The 12746-nt window shown below is 43.2% G+C and overlaps 2 protein-coding genes across 2 annotated transcripts; both read right to left on the bottom strand.

Annotated features, from left to right (window-relative positions):
* Positions 1-482: 482 nt before the first annotated feature.
* On the bottom strand, positions 483-7413 carry stpg4 (sperm-tail PG-rich repeat containing 4). Its single transcript, XM_060072785.1, has 7 exons — positions 6065-7413; positions 5830-5889; positions 5180-5434; positions 3934-3998; positions 3487-3532; positions 951-1058; positions 483-675 (listed from the first exon to the last, which is right to left on the bottom strand). Exons 1-7 carry the CDS (start codon positions 6092-6094, stop codon positions 565-567), a joined length of 675 nt encoding a protein of 224 aa, XP_059928768.1. The 5' UTR covers positions 6095-7413; the 3' UTR covers positions 483-564.
* Positions 7414-7567: 154 nt separating this feature from the next.
* calm2a (calmodulin 2a (phosphorylase kinase, delta)) lies at positions 7568-10914 on the bottom strand. Its single transcript, XM_060072786.1, has 6 exons — positions 10762-10914; positions 9848-9878; positions 8745-8888; positions 8542-8648; positions 8324-8459; positions 7568-8223 (listed from the first exon to the last, which is right to left on the bottom strand). The coding sequence occupies exons 1-6, from the start codon at positions 10762-10764 to the stop codon at positions 8195-8197; spliced, it is 450 nt and encodes a 149-aa protein (XP_059928769.1). The 5' UTR covers positions 10765-10914; the 3' UTR covers positions 7568-8194.
* Between the last annotated feature and the right edge of the window lie 1832 nt (positions 10915-12746).

The following is a 12746-nucleotide window of genomic DNA, read 5'->3' on the forward strand; positions in this document are numbered from 1 at the left end:
GTCATTTGAATTTATTTAATTGTAGGTATTTATTTTTTAACATTGAGTGCGCCTCTTCCTTGGAACCGGTTGAATGTGTTAATGTAGAATGTGTTATCCGAGCGCGGGGCATACCATGCTAGGCTAGGCGCATGTGACGCATGGCTGCGCCGCATTCCACCTCCTGAGTGCATTGCAGGGCAGAGATAGTAGGAAGGCGCGGTGGCCTCACATGCCAACAGAGAGAGGCGGAAGAGAGGGAGAGAGGGAGGAAGAGAAGGAGAGAGAGAGAGAACGTTACCAAGAAGAAGTACTTTGGTGGAATAAAGTGGTTCTGTGTAGCTGATAAGATCAGGCATCCCTCCCTCTCAGACTGGCATGTGCTCAAGCAGAATAAAACAAACTAAAACAAAAATACGATGTAGATGGTTCCACTGAGCCCTCAGTCCTTCTAAAACAAACATTTAGTACCTTAGTGAATAACAAGACATCATTGAAGCCAATGGTCACAATGGTTTTATTCAGGGGAAGGCCTTGCATACAGGCGAGGTCGCTGAGCTGTTGAGGTGTATTGTGTTTGTCGACCTAAAATAAGTCTCTGAAGAAGAGGCCTTGACCTGGGGTCGGCATGGTTTCGATGTTAGGGTGTGGGCCCAACTGCCAGGGAAGCAGGTAAGACCCCGGACCTGGGGTTCTCTGTAACAAACACACACACACGCACACACAAATACATACACACATATAAAAACAAACACACACATTGATATGCAATTACCCTCTCAACCATACAGGCCTACCACTGCCAAAATGTCTATTTAAATGTTGCATTAGTATTAGTTTAGATTAGTCGATTATTTTACTCTAATCATATTCCTACCTAATATTAATATATGCCACATTGTATTTCTCTGTATGCAGCAATGGCTGCAGTCTAGATGCGTCTAGGAGTCTCTACCAGCAGAGTAACTCACTGAGTGTACGCTGTGTAGCCGTGGCAGTCTTGACTTAAAACTGGAAGTGATTCCTTTGGTGGGTGCGGCAGCCTGCAGGTTGTAGCAGCCCGGAGCTGGCCCCTCCTTCTGCAATGGGCCCAGGAAGAAGCCAATGATTGGTTAAAGGATGACTGCAGGATTTTTCAACCTGGACCATATTTGCCGTTCTGGGTGTAAAGGTTTAAGAACAGTTTTGATTGGTCAAAGTTGCTCAAGTGTTAAGTGAGAACGTTTCTGCTGCATTCTGACGAAGAAGTAATCCTTTGGATTAGGGCCAATCTATAATCATCCTCTAAAAAGTGGATCCCTACAGAAAAAATCTACTTTTTACTTGAACTGGTCTGTTTGTCATTGCGTTGAACCAAGTCGGTTCCTCGACTCCCTCGGAAATCTAGTTGTTGCGCTGTTCCAGGAAATTCCCTTATACTCTCACCTCACATTCACCCAATCTTTCAGATAACACTCTAACCCTAACCCTAACCCTGAACTGACTGTCGTTCAACACCGGCATTCCTCTCTCCAACTAGCACAATTTTTTTCCATTCTTCTCTTCCTGTAACAACTAATTACCTTCATGTAACATTCTCCTCCTGTAAATAAAAAGATTTCAGAGCAGGACTAACGCTTGAGCATGACTTGATCAGACACAATAACCAAACAGCCTGGGTCAAGTGAAAGGTAACGTAAAAGGTTGAATTTCTTTGTAGGGATCCTTCTCATGTTGTCAGACACTTGCAACAGCAATCTGAGCCTGTCAGGTGCCCAAACAAGCACTTTGAGAGGACGTACATTGACGGGGTGCTATTGCCCCTGGCCTGAGGACTAAAATACAGCCTGTTTTGCGGATTACAGCTGCAGTGCCTTGCTCAATACTAGACCAATTAAAAAAAAAACTAGACCGTATGGGAAAATAGGATCCAGGTTGAAAAATCCTGAAGTTATCCTTTAATTAACCAGTGTATCATGAAAACTATACATTAAGTCAATAAGTTAATTTAACATATGAAAACCTTGCAGCTAAGCTGGGATCAGAGAAACAAACATAATCAAGCAGTCCAGTGAACACGAGGAGATTCCTGAGAATCTATTGTTAGAACAGAGCAATGCTCATGTGACCGATGGAGGACACACAATAAACGACCCATGATGTGTCTCTTGTCTCATGAGATTGACCAAGACCTCATCTCTCTCTCTCTCTCTCTCTCTCTCTCTCTCTCTCTCTCTCTCTCTCTCTCTCTCTCTCTCTCTCTCTCTCTCTCTCTCTCTCTCTCTCTCTCTCTCTGTGATATAATCTGTTCTGTGTCTTTGTTTGTACCCCCCACTCAAGTCTCCCATAACACTTAACCATGTCAATGTTACAAATCTTTTTCTAACCACGTTGGGGAGTGGGGGTGGGGGGGGGGGTACAGGTGTGTGTGTGTGTTTCTGTCTGTCTGTCTGTCTTTCCATCCGTCTGTCTGTCTGTGCGCGTGTGTGTGTGTGTGTGTGTGTGTGTGTGTGTGTGTGTGTGTGTGTGTGTGTGTGTGTGTGTGTGCAGGTGTCTGTGTGTGTCTGTGTGTATGCATGTGCATGTGTGTGTTTCAATAGGTTTAGAGAGGCGAGGATGGCTTTTCCTCTAGTGCATCTGATACAGACCAGACCCTACTTCTGAGGGATGTGTACAAGTGATATCTAGATGGAAATCCATAGAGCGCAGTATGAATGTTTCCTTTTAATTGCGTACTGCATGGCACTTGAAAACATAAATAGAACTGTATGCTGTGAGGATAACCAGATTACATATCGAAATGAAAACAAGGATTTAAAGAGCCAACAAAAGCTGTTGCCAGAATTTGTAAATAAAGATAATTTCGCAACAATGTATGCTCAAAATGCTCCTCACTGACTCTGTTCTGACTGTATTTTTTTCTGGTTAATTTAGTGCAGCTATTCACTGTAACAAGATTATATGATATTGTCAAAGGTTCCACGATGAAGATATAGCTAAACAACAAACCTGAATAGATGCTGCAGTTTGGTAGAGAGATGCTCACTACCCCTCTTATTCTTTCAGATTAGTCTGTGAAATGCTTTCCTCTTTTCCATAGCTTAGTGAAGTGAGAGATTCTTCCACGAGTCCACAGCCCATTATTTTCTCATTTTACACCTTTACTGCCCTTTTATTCCCCAGCCCATACACATCCTCAGGTCATCTGCTCATGTGGATGACAGCAGCACTGCGGAACAGCCGCACTGGGAATGTTTCGCTGCTTAACCTATGACAATAAGCTGGTCCTGGAGTCAGCCGTGACACTGCCAAAAGCAGAACGCAGCTTGCGAGTCCCTACTTTGGCGGTAATAATGCCCTGGGGATGTCTTAGTGTCTTTGCTTCTCTTTCCACGTCCAGCAGCTGCCGGCAACGCTCAAATACCTCTCAGCTACCCCAATCCCTCTGAAAAAGTGCATTGTAAATCTATCCTTTTTGGGGCCAATGGAGAGACTGATCATAATAACGGTTGGTGACTGGATACTCACTGGCGGAAAGCTGATCCGCTGCACTGAAGACCGAAACATCACATGCCTGCAAAGGAGAGGAGATGAGAGGAGAGGACAGGAGACGAGAGGATGGAACACTCACAGGAAGTGGAGGAAACACCAAGCAGAGAGGATGCGTGGAATCCCAGGCATAAGAGATGAGACGGTTATGGATGATTCACCACAGCATGTCTAAACGAGGGCGAGAGAGTTATGGCGAGAGAGAGAGAGAGAAAGAGAGAGAGAGAGAGGGAGAGAGAGAGAGAGAGAGAGAGAGAGAGAGAGAGAGAGAGAGAGAAAGAGAGAGAGAGAGAGAGAGAGAGAGAGAGAGAGAGAGAGAGAGAGAGAGAGAAAGAGAGAGAGAGAGAGGGAGAGAGAGAGAGAGAGAGAGAGAGAGAGAGAGAGAAAGAGAGAAAGATAAAGGAACTGTACACACAAGGTATTTACTTGCAAGGAGTCTTCTCCACGGGCTTCTCCATCAGATTGTTGTCACATGGAGACGTCTTTATATCCTTACACCACAAGGGAACAAACAACAACAAAAAAACATCAAAAGCACAAAAATAGATTCAATATTTTTTTTCCTAGAATTAGGAGTGCCATGGGAATTGAATTGCTCACTTATTGCTTATCAAACAACATTATGTCCCAATTTTTGGTTATTAGGTTACTCATCAAAAACTCTGCTTGTGTCAGCCATTAATAAACTAACGTGATTAAATTGTAATAAGCAAAATCCTGTGCGTAGCCACAAACCATGCCATGCAAGGACAGTGTAAAACACATTGCCAACACATCAATACTAGCACATTGTGTTCTCACACCTGAGGGACTACACTTACACTGGAGCCATGTATGGCTCCCTTGGAGAAAGGGAGGATAGCCAGTGGTTGTCTGTTGAACATTTGCCTAAAAGCACTGGAAACCCCTGTGATGAAGAGTAACACCATCTCTATCGTCACCATGGCTTCCTAAAGGGCTTGTACACCAATGCCGTGTTCCAATACCCGTACTTCCATGAGTATACTTAAAGGAAGTACACTATCTGCACTATCCGTACTCACTTGAGTACGGTAATTTTTCAGATGTGAGTGCTGTTCCAAATCGAGTACTCCGTGGTGCACTTACCGGAAATGACGATCACGACTGCCGCCGCGGCTCCTCCCCCGCAATAAACATCCCTCTTTGAACGGTGAACTCTTTACGCCTAGCAGCTATAAAAAGCTATAGAAACTATAAAAACTACAAAAATGACTCTATTAATGCAGGCTATGTGGGAAATGCGCCGACTTTGGCTCAGCCTGGCCCCGCCTCTTCCGCTACGTAGCTAAGATGGCTGCCGTTGAGTACGGAGAGTGTCCTTCGATCCACACTTCACGATTAGCCCATTTTGAGTACGGCATCCGGGTCCTTGAAGTATACTTCTTTTCGCCGGATCTGAATTGGAACGTACTGCGTACTCAAATTTTGAGTATGCAGTACGGACAGTACGGGTATTGGAACACGGCCCAAGTCAATAAACGCCACCATTGTTTCTGGTAGTAATGATGTATCGGTCATTGTTTAGAAATTAAGCGTGAAATAATTTGTCATTGCCATCTCAAAATGGCGGAGCAAACACATCCCATAATGCATTCTGGTGTACAAGCCCTATTGAGGATGACCCATGGGGATGGCCCCCACCCAGCCTCACCTTGTCCCTGATGCCAAGGGTGAGGTTGTGTGAGCGGGGGCAGCTCCTAAACGAGCAGGAGGCCTGGCGCTTGAGGCCCTCCTGGATGGTGTCCGTGTAGTTGTAGGCCCCTGGAAGCAGCATTTCCCCCCGGCGCGGCCAAACATTGCGGGCTTCCCTGCCCGGGGCCTTGAAGCCATAGGTCCTCCTCACAGGGTTCAGCGCTGCTTCTTCCAGAAAGTTCCTGATGGGATAGTGACCCGGGATGGGTGTGTCCTCAAGGGATGAGATGGGAGATGAGCGATTCAATTACTAATTTACCCCCCCCCCCCCCCCCCCCGATTCCTATGGATTTCAGAAGTCCATCTATTCAATAGGAATCCATTGAAAGAGACAGAGCTGAGAAAGAGGGCGATTTCAATTTTTGACATTTAAATCCCATCGTGTGTGTGTGTGTGTGTGTGTGTGTGTGTGTGTGTGTGTGTGTGTGTGTGTGTGTGTGTGTGTGTGTGTGTGTGTGTGTGTGTGTGTGTGTGCATGTGTGTGTGTGTGGGTCTGTTTGTTTGTATGCGTGTGAGATGACATTAGATGTAATACTTACAGGCTGATTGTCCTTTCAAAATGAGTAGAAAATACAAACCATTTGGCATTTCCATCATAAAGGGACCTACTTTCAATGTTTCCAGCCACCAGCTTCCACGCCCTGTGACGTCCCTCTTCATATTATTTTCCTTTAAAGAAGATTTGAATTAGCTGAGATAAATTAAGAGAAATGTTGAAACAAGCACTTTCTTAGAAGTTTCATTCACATTGCAATATAAACAGCCTCAACCGGTTGTTTTGTTCAATGCACTTACACATGTCATTACACAATTTCTTAATTAAATAGGTTGTGGGTAATCTCACCTGTGCCATTATACCTCCTCTTCCGGTCATGTCGCTGAGGGAAGCGATACTAATAATTTTCCATGTGGCCCTGTTCTGCTCTTGCACCGTATTGATCGTTTGTTCGCTGTCTGGGTTCCAGTGACACCTGACCACCGCTTAACTGTGACTGTTACTATAGCAGCAGTTCCAACGTCGATCAATTTTTTAAACAAGTTGGCCCTGTGGAGGGCTAAATATAGACACACCAACAAGCCTGACGTTAGGGATTTAAAGGAGGAAATACTAGTTCCCTTATTAGCTTGCAATTATATTGCATAGCATGGCATTTAAGGGTCAGTGGTCAATATTTGATTGCTATATGTCAGGTTGCATGAATTATGTATTTTATCTTTTCACAATGGTGTTCTACTCGACTGACTCTGGAAACTTCTCTGGTAACAGTGCATTGCCAAACAGTCTCCATCTGTACTTCATTACAAGTCTCATAAAGTGATGTGGTTATCTTTGGAGATTCGTTACAAACCCTTTCAAACGAACCAGCTTTTTCAGTGTGTCAAGTATCAACCTTCCTGGCATACAGCTCTCAACACACACATGCAGAGGCTCCCCTCAGCTAAACTAAGAACCTTCAAAAGCGCCTTCTAGAATCTCAGTGAAAGTGCAACATTCACCCCTGTTGCTAGGCAACATGGAACATATGATTCTGAGAAGCTAGGAATTTGTTTACTGGTCTTGTCTAGGAAAAGAAAACTCATGTGACTACCTCTACATGTTCTACATAACAAGCTTCAAGATTTAACATTTCAAAGCCTGATTTCACTACATGATTACACTCAACATAAAAACCATTAAATTCTGAAAATGTTTCTTGGAAACTGCTTTAAATTTTAAGTGGTCGCTTTGACACTTGCAAAAAATTATGCTCCCATTCCAATTTGAAGATGCTGACATTTTCTAATGAATTTCCTCAGCCTTTAAAAGTGTCAAATCTAGTGCATGCACCAGAAACAAAGGCAATACAGAGGTCCACAAGAGAGCTTTATTTCAGTCATTGAAATGATTAACTTGGTATCTGCAAGCTACTGTAACAAACTCAATATTGAGAAGGAAAAAAGTTACCGATGTATGCTAGTGCCCGGTGCCACATCAGTGGTCAAATGCCCAGTAAGACATTACTCATCTTCCTAGTAGGTGGTCTGACAGAGTGCACATAGCCCATCTAGCCAGTAGATAGCAATTTTCATGTAGAGTACAATTATATGCTCTTGAGCACTAAACCTTTGAACCCACTCTGCCTTTATTTTAATGACAATACAGACTTCATCCAAAATTGGAACTATAAGGGGCATTGGCTGATGCTCCTCGGAGTATTTCGGTACATTGAACATGGATACTTCAAACAGTAAACATCTTTAATGAGTCAAAAAAAAAAAAAAGTCAAATGAGCATTCTGCCCCAAATACATAAATGGGAATTACAGCATATACAAATGTTAATCGAGAAAACAAGACAATTTTCAAATCTGGGTAGATTGTAACTTTTATTGTAAAACAAAAATATACAACTTGGAATGGATTATTTGAGGCATGGCCAAAGACCATTAAAAAAAGAAAAAGAAAAATTAAAAGTAGTGAGTAAAACATTAAAAAGCATAGTAAGATTAGTCATTTCTGGTATATAGAACAGCAGATACAAAAAGAGTTTGTACGAGTACCTAGGAGATACACCCGTGTCATTTTTTTGCAGTAGTGCAATGCTGAGAAATTTTCCATATATACTTTGTCCGTAGTCCATGCAGAGTTTAGCTTCTCCACATCGTTTCCATGCCAACAGCGTTGCCAAGTGACAACCAGCAGACAGGTTTCCAATACCGCCATGCGTGGAGGGGCCTGTGCCCACATGAGAGGAAGGTTTTTAAGTTCTCTGGCCAGCCAAGGCCTCCACAGGCATCTGGTTGCAAGACCGCTCCGTCACTCCAAAACACCATGACAGCAAAAGAAAGGGACATGGGGACAAGAGCGTATGCAGTTTACATGCAGTTCCTTTGGACAGCAAGGGGCAGGGACGAGAGGGGGGCTATTAAGATTTTACAGATAAATTACACAAAGAAAAAAGGCAAATTATTTATAAGAAATCTGTACAAGGCCATCACTTCGCCGTCATCATTTGTACGAACTCTGCAAAAGAAAAGAAAAATGGAATACAATTATTTCAGTATTCAGTGAATAAGGAATGATGTTTTATAACCAAAAATCCCCCTCAGTGAAAGACACCCACCTTCATAGTTGACCTGACCATCACCGTCAATGTCTGCTTCTCTGATCATCTCGTCCACTTCTTCGTCAGTCAGCTTCTCACCCAGGTTTGTCATCACGTGGCGCAGCTCAGCAGCACTGATGTAGCCGTTGCCATCCTGAACATGAGAGTTAGTGTCCATACACCAAGGATGCTTCTTAGTCATAAAAGGCTGATTGTCGTGCAGACCACAAACCTACCTTGTCGAAGACACGGAATGCTTCTCTGATCTCCTCCTCGCTGTCTGTGTCCTTCATCTTCCTCGCCATCATGGTCAGAAACTCTGGAAAGTCTATCGTTCCATTACCTAAAGAGCAAGAAGGAAACATTAGCATTAATTCATGAGCTACTCTTCAGTCCTCCCAATAGAGCAGCGCAGAGAAGGGCCAATGTTGACTCGCACCATCAGCGTCAACTTCGTTGATCATGTCCTGGAGCTCAGCCTCTGTGGGGTTCTGGCCCAGTGAGCGCATGACAGTGCCCAGCTCTTTGGTGGTGATGGTGCCATCGCCATCCTTGTCGAAGAGCGAGAACGCCTCCTTGAATTCTGTTGAAATTAAAAACACAAGGAAACGTATTTAGACTGGTTGGGCAGAAACCATAACAAATATCTGTTCTACTTAGGTGATTTGGTATGCTCAAAATATTTAGTATGGCAGCTAGAAATATTATAATGCCACATTAGCTTGTAGCCAAGGGCATTGAGTCACTCTTGTTTAAATTGCACACAAGCTAAGTGTTGTTACTGAAAACACTGGAGCCGTTTCTGGCCAAACAAAGACATTATAAGGAACCACGAGAATGCAAAGGCTGGCATTCTTTACATGGGTGTGGAGGAGTACAGATGGCAACAACAATAAGTGTGACAGGACCAGAGGGCAGCAGCCCACATAGCATCAGGCTGCCTTTTCCAGGCTCAAAGCACAAGGGAGAACACTTCATTTAAATATTTATAGACTAAAAGATGCTTTGGATTGACTGACTACTCCCATCTCATGGCCATAAATGGAAAAACGGAGACATCCAAACAATGCCAGGATTCCGTGGCAGTCAATACAAAATAATTAGTGGGCAAGCACTCTATCAAGAAACAACCCACTGAACGCTCTAATTTGGATTAATGTGCCTTAGGAAGGAGTTAATCATATTTGAGTATTGTGCCTAGAAAAATCTAGTCCAGTTGGAAGAGACTACTGGGAGAACACGCCCAGTTCAAAGGCGACACATGCACAGGATGTAGTTGTGGTTGCTACAACTCCTTACACCCAGTGCTCATGATTACATCATTTATTACTTGGCAACCAGGAAAATGCAAAGGTTTCTGTTTGGAAGTCCTTGAGCACTAGACAGCCATTAGGAAACAACTGGCTCATTCATTCTTGTATTTTATGACCAGCTGGCCTTCAGGTAGAAAGCCTTAAAAGGAAGAAGTATAATCCCAATGCAAGGGCTGTCAGGATCCATTTCAGAGGCCACGTGCCGCAACTCATATCATCCATGTCTTACCGGCAATCTGCTCCTCTGTCAGTTGGTCTGCCTGAATATGGAAACAAATTACACAATTGTATTAATTCCAAAAACCATGAACCAGCCTGCCTTATATACGCTTCCTAATTAACTTTACACGTACACATTTTAAGAATCAAAACCATATTCTCGCAAGATGATTACCACCGTTAGCATTGTAAGATCAGTAGTGATCAACGCAATACATGCACCCCTCCTACAATCGACATAGACACGATTAGCCCAGCATTACAAGTATTTCCTGGAGTCAACATAGGATAGTAGATTCATTCGAGGCCTTTACGCCCAGCTCGTCTTGAACGACGCACACTTGACGTTAACGTCTCCTTCGGCACGAGAGAATGAATGAGTTCCATTTGGCGGTAAATTGTATCAGTAGCCGGGAAGGAATAACGTTACTGCCTCTCCCTGGCTATGAGCAGTAGTCAGTACGATACGAGCCGAGGAGGAATTTGTATTCAGGGGCAAGGCAGGAACCACCGTTCAATTTGGTAAGGTGTTCGACAGATTTGACAAGGAAAAAAACAAAAAAGCAGGTAAAAAAAAACGCAAACATAAATTATGTTTATTGCAAACATAATTTGCAATAAATACTTTCTATTGCGTTAGGCCATAAAAGAGCCCGGCAGGATAACCTCATAGTCCATCTAATGTTTAACAAATTTGGCACAATATAAGGCTAGGTTGGCCTTGTGTACACAAACATCACATAATAATTCGTAATAAGGCATAACGTAGTAAGAATTGGCATTAGTTAGTCGCCGGTGCTGCAGTCGCCTCTATCATAACTGCCAGCGTGACGTAGCGTTTGATAGAACGGAAAACCTCAACAAACCAATTGTTATCTTAGGCATGCAAAGAAAAGATTGTAAACGTTTTTATGGTTTCCTTACCATTTCGAAGAAGATGGGGCAGCTGATTTACAAATAAGTCCGTAAGTGATCACAGTAACGATCAACTTCAACACGCTCACTAGAAATCTCTATCAGTGCACTGAGAGAAAAGCAACTGGACGCGCCTTTAACGGATATTCTTTAACTCCTCCTCTTTTAAGATCCCTCCGCCAACTTCCTCTTCCCTCAATCAATACAAACTTTAAATAACTGATTGTAGTACAAGATTTACCAAGTAAAAAAGAATAACATATGTTGATGCCAAAATATAATTAAATTAAAGATTTACCAATTTAATTTACACATTTTAAAGCTCGTCTTTTTCATTCTAGATAACTGCGTATGAATACATTCTGCTAGTGTGATACGGCATAAGACGTAGCGGCATGAAATACCTCGCCCTGATTGGTCTGTTTGTACCTGCAATGCGTCACTCTCTTCGTCTGCGATGGCGCTGCATTTTGTCGATGGGATTCTGGTTAGCGCTACAAGCATAGCAGACAGGCTTGTTGCATAGTGTCTACATATGGTTATAATCGTTATGGACATCCAATTATATAGATGGTTTTCAGCACTAACAAGGAATAGCATGACGGGGACAGTTTTTCTGTGATGATTTCATTTGAGCAGAATTAATATTTATCAAAAAAAGATGATTTAAAAATTCATTTTAAATGTATTAATAGCGATTATTGTATTCTGCATGTTATGTTTTCTGCTTTTGGAGATGTGGAAGGTGTGTGTGTGTGTGTGCGCGCGCGTATTTATCAGTTCATGTATATGCCTGCTTGAACTGATGAACTGAAGATGTCAGTGAGGCCGTCTTGCAGTTAAATGAGGGGGGATTCTCAGGTCTAATTGCTCTGCTGGTGTTGATGGGAGTATCTGATAGCCTGATTGCTTATGCCCGACTGCCCCTGTGGTTCCCGTTGACCACCTGTCTCAGGGCCTGTCATACAGAGAGATGAGCAAGAAGGAGGGGCGCAGGAAGAATTTAATCTAACAGGGAAGCGTTAGACCCAAGTCTAATGCCTGTGTCCTAGAAGATAGAGGGTAGTTAACGCAAACGTATACATGGACGTGAAGAGCAGGACCATGACAATCAAACAACTAAAATAGAGAATCTTGGGGAGATGTATCTCCTTCTGTGTGCACTCTTCAACACTGTGGTGCTAGAGGTGCTGTTGGCTCCACCATGTGATCTCATGAGCAGACTCAGAGCAGAACCGGCTCATTCCCACACACATAATCTGGAACACACTGGAGCCTATTCATTTGAACCTGTGGGGTGTTGTGGGGTTGCTTTTTTTTCAGACAGGATTTTTCTCACCCGTCAGATTATGTAACGCCGAAGGAGACGGCACAAAGGCCTAAATCTGTCACAAGAATAAGATAATCCGGGGCATGAGTGGAAGCGAGCACGCGCTGTTATATGTGATTAGCATATGTGCTAGGGAGTGTAAAACGCAGGGACTTTTGCGCTCACCAAATGAGAAGATGCACACACCACTTCTGTGTTGCAGAGTGTCCCACTGGATAACTTATGTAGCTCTGGCCTCCATGCGTTCCTGCGCATGCATCTCAGACCACATTATATAATGTGTCACCGCTCTGCCGATAAAAAAAACGAACATAAAAAGGTGTTACAGTTTGATCGTAAAACAGATTCCATTAGTTACAACCCTCCCTGTTTGTCCTTCCTGTCTTGTTTCAATAGTGGTTTCTCATCCATTGGACGCAGCTGTTTGGTTGCTTGATGACATGGTTCAGAATGTCAGTACTCAGGAGATCTGGCTGGGGTCAAAGTTCACCATGGGTTAGAGGTTAGTGTGGATGGGGCATATTGGAACCCAGGAGAAATTATTTAAATGACTGTAAACCCGGACACATTGTGTTGGAAAATGTGGACTTTGTGCTGATTAACAGAGAAGATATACTCATAGAAACTTGATTACCAATTGCCTCAAATGAAAGGATTTGTGTGA

The sequence above is a fragment of the Gadus macrocephalus genome, chromosome 15 (assembly GCF_031168955.1).
Source record: "Gadus macrocephalus chromosome 15, ASM3116895v1".
In the NCBI taxonomy this organism is placed as follows: Eukaryota; Metazoa; Chordata; class Actinopteri; order Gadiformes; family Gadidae; genus Gadus; species Gadus macrocephalus.

What these genes read in the sequence shown, in the direction of transcription:
- calm2a (XM_060072786.1), bottom strand. An exon ending in GACAGAGGAGCAGATTGCCG is followed by an intron (nt 8,889 to 9,847) that starts GTAAGACATGGA and finishes TAATTTCAACAG; the next exon opens with AATTCAAGGAGGCGTTCTCG. An exon ending in CAACGAAGTTGACGCTGATG is followed by an intron (nt 8,649 to 8,744) that starts GTGCGAGTCAAC and finishes CTTGCTCTTTAG; the next exon opens with GTAATGGAACGATAGACTTT.
- stpg4 (XM_060072785.1), bottom strand. Translation starts at nt 6,094, where the DNA reads ATGACCGGAAGAGGAGGTATAATGGCACAG. An exon ending in GGTGGCTGGAAACATTGAAA is followed by an intron (nt 5,435 to 5,829) that starts GTAGGTCCCTTT and finishes TCATCCCTTGAG; the next exon opens with GACACACCCATCCCGGGTCA. An exon ending in AGCGGATCAGCTTTCCGCCA is followed by an intron (nt 1,059 to 3,486) that starts GTGAGTATCCAG and finishes GGCCCATTGCAG; the next exon opens with AAGGAGGGGCCAGCTCCGGG.